Source organism: Otolemur garnettii, unplaced genomic scaffold, assembly GCF_000181295.1.
Source record: "Otolemur garnettii isolate 467f Iridium unplaced genomic scaffold, OtoGar3 scaffold00118, whole genome shotgun sequence".
In the NCBI taxonomy this organism is placed as follows: Eukaryota; Metazoa; Chordata; class Mammalia; order Primates; family Galagidae; genus Otolemur; species Otolemur garnettii.
In genome coordinates this window covers 1,718,837-1,725,940 of record NW_003852513.1, presented here as the reverse complement: position 1 = coordinate 1,725,940, position 7,104 = coordinate 1,718,837, and the positions used below count along the sequence as shown (strand labels likewise).

General features: G+C 38.3%; 1 protein-coding gene across 1 annotated transcript in view; it reads left to right on the top strand.

Annotated features, from left to right (window-relative positions):
* The window catches only part of SRSF12 (serine and arginine rich splicing factor 12), a 12,851-nt gene extending 8,586 nt beyond the window's left edge, over window positions 1-4,265 (top strand). Inside the window, exon 5 of the mRNA XM_012809941.1 lies at window positions 3,824-4,265. Coding sequence (XP_012665395.1) covers window positions 3,824-4,193 — 370 coding nt within the window. The 3' untranslated portion in view covers window positions 4,194-4,265. The remainder of the gene's footprint in view (window positions 1-3,823) is intronic.
* The last annotated feature ends 2,839 nt before the right edge of the window (window positions 4,266-7,104 follow it).

The window sequence follows — 7,104 nt, the reverse complement described above, 5'->3', positions numbered from 1 at the left end:
AAAAAAAAAAAAAAATACAGTCACACTTTCCAGTGTTCTTTATTCCTTTGTCTAGTTCAGTGTTAAGATCCAAAATCATGGGAGGTGCCTATGGCTCAGTGGGTAGGGCGCCAGCCCCTTATACTGAGGGTGGTGGGTTTGGTTCAAACCCAGCCCCGGCCAAACTGCAACAAAAAATAGCTGGGTGTTGTGGCAGACACCTGTAGTCCCAGCTACTTGGGAGGCTGAGGCAAGAGAATCGCCTAAGCCCAGGAGTTGGAGGTTGCTGTGAGCTGTGACGTCATGGTACTCTACCGACAGCGATAAAGTGAGACTCTGTCTCTCTTTAAAAAAAAAAAAAAGGATCAAAAATCATTTTCCCTTAGTTTAAGAACATTTAGTATTTCTTTTTCATTTTAGAGACAGGCTTAAGTGTAGTGGTGTGATCATAGCTTAACTACAGACCTGAACTTTTGGGCTCAAGCTAACTTCTTGTCTCAGTCTCTCAAGTAGATAGGACTACAACAGGTGCCTGCCATCACACCCAGCTAATTTGTTTTGTTTTGTTTTTTCTCTTTTGTAGATGTGTGTGTGTGGGGGTGTCTTACTATGTTAATTAGGCTGGTTTTGAACTCCTGGGCTTAAGCCATCCTCCCACCTTGGCCTCCCAAAGTGCTGGGGTTAGAGATGTGAGCAACCAGGCCCAGCCCCAAATCTTACTATTTCCTTTTTTTTTTTAGGCAGGGTCTCTCTGTCAGGGCTAAAATGTATCATCATAGTTCACCTCAGCCTTAAACTCCAGGGCTCCTGTCTCCTGCCTCAACCTCCTGAGTACCTGGGACTATAGGCACATGCCACACCACCTGGATAATTTTTCTTAACCTCTCTCTCTCTCTCTTTTTTTTTTTTTTTTTGGTGGAGAGGGGGTCCCATTATTGTCCAAGCTGTATTTAGTATTTCTACCATACACATTTGCTGACAGTGAATTCTCTCAGTTTTTGTTTGAAAATTTTTTTTATTTTCATGATGGATATTTTTGCTGGGGATAGAATTCTATGTTGGCAGGAATTTTTTCTTTCTTTCTTTAAAATGTCATTCAGTTGTTTTATGATATCTGTAGTTAGCTGTTGCTCTTACTCCTTTGAAGGTGGTTTATCTTTATTCTCTGGCAGCTTTTAGATGTCCTCTTAGACTTTGGTTTCAGTAATCTCTGTGATGTGCCTAGTGTGGTTTTCTTTGTATTTAATTCTACTTGGGGTTTATTGTGCTTTTTGAAACTGTGATTTGCTGCCTTTTGTTAGTTTTGGAACATTCCAGGTCACTTATCTCTGCAAATATTGCTTCTGCTGTATTGAGCCTTTCCTCTTGGCTATGTGATTGTGTATTATATGTCTTTTATGCTCTGTTATAGATTTTGTTTGTGTGTGTGTGTGTATGTATGTGTGAGAGACAGAGTCTTCCTTTGTCACCCAGGCTAGAGTACCAGGGCCTCAGCCTAGCTCACAGCAACCTCAAATTCTTGGGTTCAAATGATGCTTCCTGCCTCAGCCTCCCAGGTGGCTGGGAATGCAGGTACCTACTACTTTTCTATTTTTAGTGGAGAAGGTGTGTTATTACTCTTGCTTAGGCTGGTCTCGAACTCCTGAGCTTAAGAGGTCCTGCTACCTTGGCTCCCTAGAGTGCTGGGATGATAGGTGTAAGCCACTGTGCCCAGCCTTTCTCCTTGTTTTTAGTCATTTTTGCCTATTTTTTAAATATACTTCATAATTTGTTTTGTTGGATGGTGGACACTGTGAATGAAAGATTATAGATGCTCTGCATAGTGTTACCATCCTCCAAAGAAAGTTGTTTTCTTCTAATATGCAGAATATTGGCATATCACCTTGATTCTATTAAGGCTTGGTTTGAGGTATTGTTAAATCTGATCTATTTTGGCTTTGTAGTTATCCCCAGGATATCCATCCTTTTTCTTCTCTGCCACAAATTGGAAGAATAAGAGTTGCCTTGGGCTACACATTAAAAAAAAAAAACACTAAAGAAAGATGATGAGCAAATTTTCTCTACACCACAGATAAGCAAAACAGTCTTCAGAGAATCAGCACATGCCTGCAGGTGCAAGTGTCTAGTCTGCCAAATGTGGCCCTTCAGGGTTGTCCATTGAAAACTCCAGTTTTCCAAGCTTCCTTGACCTTTTGTGGGCTGGAACTCCAGCTTCTCCCTTCAGCACTGGGTGTCTGATAAAATTTCAGCTCAGTTCTTAAATTTCCCAGTGAAAGTCTCACAATTAGAAGATGGCCAGGCTCGGCGCCTGTGGCTCAAGTGGCCAAGGCACCAGCCACATACACCTAAGGTGGCGGGTTTGAATCCAGCCTGGGCCTGCCAAACAACAATGACAGCTGCAACCAAAAAATAGCTGGGCATTGTGGCGGGCGCCTGTGGTTTCAGTTACTTGGGAGGCAGAGGCAGGACACTCGCTTGAGCCCAGGAGTTGGAGGTTGCTGTGAGCTGTAATGCCACAGCACTCTACCCAGGGGGACAGCTTGAGGCTCTTTCTCAAAAAAAAGAAGATGGCCAGTGACTTTAAGGAGAATTTATAGGCAGCTTTTAGGGGTTCCTTTTGGGCTATAATTCCCTTATCTTTTAAGTCCCAGGCATTTTGGTAGTCCTAATAGCCATTTTCTGATTGGGCTCAATGCCCCCATACTAGCATTTGAAAAATGGTCCTCATTGGTAATAAGAGCCAAGTGATGTGCAACGGTTCACAACTGTACCACCAACCAGCACTCTAGGAGGCTGAGGTGGGTGGATCCCTTGAGCTAGGAGTTGGAAACCCGCCTGAGAAAGAGTGAGACCCTGTCTTTACTAAAAATAGAAAAGTGGTGGTGCCTGTAGTCCCAGCTACTTGGGAGGCTGAGTTAAGAGAATCACTTGAACCCAGGAGTTTGAGGTTGCTGTGAGCTGTGACACCACGGCTCTCTACCCAGGACAACAGAGCAAAACTTTGTCTTAAAATTGAAAAAAAGAGCCAAGCCTTATAACTCCGCAGGTTCTGCTTATGTGGATTATTCTCCAGTATCTTCAGTTGTTTCATAAATATGTTTTTTTTTTTTTGAGACAGAGTCTCAAGCTGTCCCCCTGGGTAGAGTGCCATGGCTTCACTGCTCACAGCAACCTCCAACTCCTGGGCTCAAGCGAGTCTCCTGTCTCAGCCTCCCAAGTAGCTGGGATCACAGGTGCCCGCCACAGTGCCCGGCTATTTTTTGGTTGCAGCCATTATTGTTGTTTGGTGGGCCCGGGCTGGATTTGAACCCGCCACCTTAGGTGTATGTGGCTGGCGCCTTAGCCACTTGAGCCACAGGCGCCGAGCCACATAAATATGTTGTAGCTTTTTCATATAGCTATTTTCTATGAGAAGTTAGCCTAGTATAAGCTGCTCTTTCATGGCAGCACCTAGAAGTCCTGCATCTAGGTTTTTCTTTTTATAAGCATTATTTGATAAACTTTAAATGTTTTCTTTTGTTCTTTCTCTTTTTTAAAATCTTTTTTTCCTTGAGATTTTTGTGTCTCTCAGACTAAATATGCAGGTCATTTTCCAGAACTGAGCCATCTAGGATATATCCAGCAAATTAAAAATTTTTTGGTCATATATTCTAGTATAACAAATATTATAAACTTGATACTCACGTTTGAACCAAAAGTATACATAATAAAATTATAATTTTTTTAGCTTATCTAGTAAAAACATAACTAACGTTATGTAACGTATATAATGCTCCTGAAAGTGGTGTTTCTTGACCTCTTATTTTGTGTGAAAAATATGCTCTAACATTGTGGATGTTTGCAGGTCTCGACACAGGCGATTTTCTTACAGCCATTCTAAATCTCGTTCTAAATCACTACCAAGGCGGTCTACCTCAGCAAGGCAGTCAAGAACTCCAAGAAGGAATTCTGGTTCTAGAGGACGGTCAAGGTCCAAGTCCTTACAAAAGAGGTCCAAGTCAATGGGAAAATCACAATCAAGTTCACCTCAAAAGCAGACTAGCTCAGGCACAAAATCAAGACCACATGGAAGACATTCTGACTCCATCGCAAGATCTCCGTGTACACCTCCCAAAGGGTATACCAGTTCTGAGACTAAAGCACAATCAGCAAAACAGGCTCATTTCCGGTCACATTCCAGGTCTCAGAGTTATCGTCATAAAAACAGTTGGTGAACAGCAACAGAAAGAGCCCTACGTAGTCTTTAAGTTATTAAACCTCTCATGTTAAATAAAAATTCTTCAAGGATTACAGAAAATGTGAATTGATATTAGTTACGTTGGGCATGTGGAAGAAATAAATCTCTCTAGCTTTGGATTAATCAAGATTTGGTCTCAAATCAAGGGCCCACACCACAAATTACAAAATGTCTAATATCACCATTTTTTATGGACCATTTTTTGTTTACATTGTGGTAGAAGGGTTCTTTTCAAAGGAAATGGGTAAAATGGCATTAATTTTAAAAATTCTACTTGGATATCAAGTATTAGTAATATCAATATTACCTTTTACAGAAATATTTTGACTTTAAAGCACTTTCATGTAAAAAGTATTATGACTGTGTAACTGCATAATTCGGACTTAAACTGTTTAACACCTATGTCTCTTTTGTGTTTTCTGTTTAAACTAATGTCTGGTGGACATTAGTTCATAGTACAGAATTCTGACGTCCTGAAAAGTAGAATTTATATAGAGATAAAACATTGAAAAGATACATTCTGTCCTGCACTCAAAGAAGGTTGTATATTTTTGGGTAGAACAGTATAGGTAAGTTGACATAAAGAGGCATCCTGTACCATGTCTACTTTAAAAATGTCAAAATATTTAAGAAATACTGGATTTGGAATGGTTTGAGACTAATTCTCTAAAAAATTATGTACAACACTTGCAATCCAAAAATATTCATATAAGCCTTACCATTTGAAAAGTGACGCATTTTATACAGAATCATATTTTATACCATTATTTCTACATATCTACTTTTCATCTGCCTAATTTTTTATTTTTAGAGTTCTAGCACCTTTAAATTGTATAGAACAATTCTTATTTTTGAAAGTGTTTAGTACCTTGTACTAAGATACTCAAGAGTACATCTTCAAAAAACAAATGTTTAGTATTTAAATTTTACATTACACTGCCCTTCATTTTTTTAAAGCCAAATAACTTTGTTGATATTTATTACAGTTGTAGTGATTGTAACTAATAACTTCTTTTAAAATGTGTTTATAGTTTGTTTTTCAAACAGTTTTGGTAGTATTTGTGATAAAATGGTTTTGCATATGATTATTATAGGAGATATATTTATAGAGCTCTACTTGTATACTTTGGTGAATTATATTACTGAAACTTAAAAGTTCTCAACCCATACAGTTAATATTTGTATCTACAGGGCTTGAGAAAAAAATCTGCCTTATATTTTCAGTATATTAGAAGGCAGTGTTGCTTCTATCTGTTTTGAATACAAATCCCATTTGTCTTTGCATTTTAGATCCTATATGTAAGAAACAACTTCACCCAATAATTTGTGTGCTGGTAATATTTAGACACGTACCATAAATTCATGTATAGTGTACTTTATGAATAGATTTTCTCTAATCATAGCAAGATTTATTTCAAAACTACAATTCTTTGAAGTGTTTAGTTGTAATAAGAGTTAGTTATAAAATTATGTGGTACTATTGAAAATTTAAAGGTTAGTCTGAACAAGTAAAATAAATACTAGTAGTAATTTTTAATGTTTTCTAAGTATTTGGGGTCACACACATAAATGCAGTCATCTTTAATAATAACTGGGAATTAATGACAGTGTCTTTATTCTGTGTTCACAAATTATCTTAGTAAAAAGTTAGTAAGACAATATCCCTGAGCTATTTGATCCTTTGATTTGGTTTTCCATTGTAATCCCTAGGCTGCCTAGAATACTATTTGGTTTGATGGAACAATTGTAGTGATAACAGCTCAAACTCTTGTGAGGATTTACTCTGTGCTTGGCACTGCTCTATAAGCTTAGATTCTTCACTCATCTTTAGTTATCACAGCACCCTTATCAGGTAAACACTGTTGCAGATGAGGAAACAGATGCAGAGAGGCTAAGTTACAAGAGCTATTCAACTTTGGAGCTAGACAGTGACTGGGCTTGAGTCTTCTCCCCGACTACCATGCCTATGTACAGAAGTTTCTGACATAAATGCTGAGAGAAATTAGGAGAATAGATTTAGGAAAATAAATGACTATAGGCTTCAGTGAAAATGAGATTGTGACTGTGGGTGAAAATCATGGGCTGTGGGTATCCTGGAAAATTGTTCTCTGGGAATATCTTTAGTCTAGGGTTCAAGTTTGTAATAATAGAGTTGTTTCTTGGACCATTTAAGAAAGCGAGCTTTGGAAGCCCTCAGTGCAGTGGGCAACACATCTGTCTTATAAGAGATAACAAAGATTGTTTATGAATAAGGCAAATGTTTTAATTTTAGATACCTTTGATCAATTCCTTTAAAGATATTAAGTAGTTCCCAACTTTAGTGCAAGGGTACTATCTACCACCATTTTGTTCAGGATCATAGAGGATAAGTTAAGGTTAAAGAAAATAAAGACAGCTACCACAGCTGCCCATTTCATTTCTGCTGTGAACAGTGCACAAAGAATTTTTATATAGTAGCCAGTATTCTTTAAGTGCTAACAGATAATGGGAGAATTTGCTTTAATTTTTATTGGAGCCTAAGATTTAATTTTATGCCATTGTACTAATTTTTTTTTTCTTTAATAAGAGACATGGTCTCACTGTTTCCTGTGCTGGAGTGCCATAGCAAGATCATAAATCACAGCAGCCTCCAATTCCTGAAACCACCATGAACAGCTCTGGGTTAATTTATTTTAAAATGTAGATTAAATGATTTCAAGACTTGATTTGTAATGTCTGAGATGTAACTACTTTAAGATACTATTGCATTTGCTCGGCACCTGTGGCTAAAGTGCCAGCCACATACACCTAAGGTGGTGGGTTCGAATCCAGCTTGGGCCTGCCAAAACAACAATGACGGCTGCAACCAAAAAAAAAAAAAAAAAATAGCTGAGTGTTGTGGTGGGCGC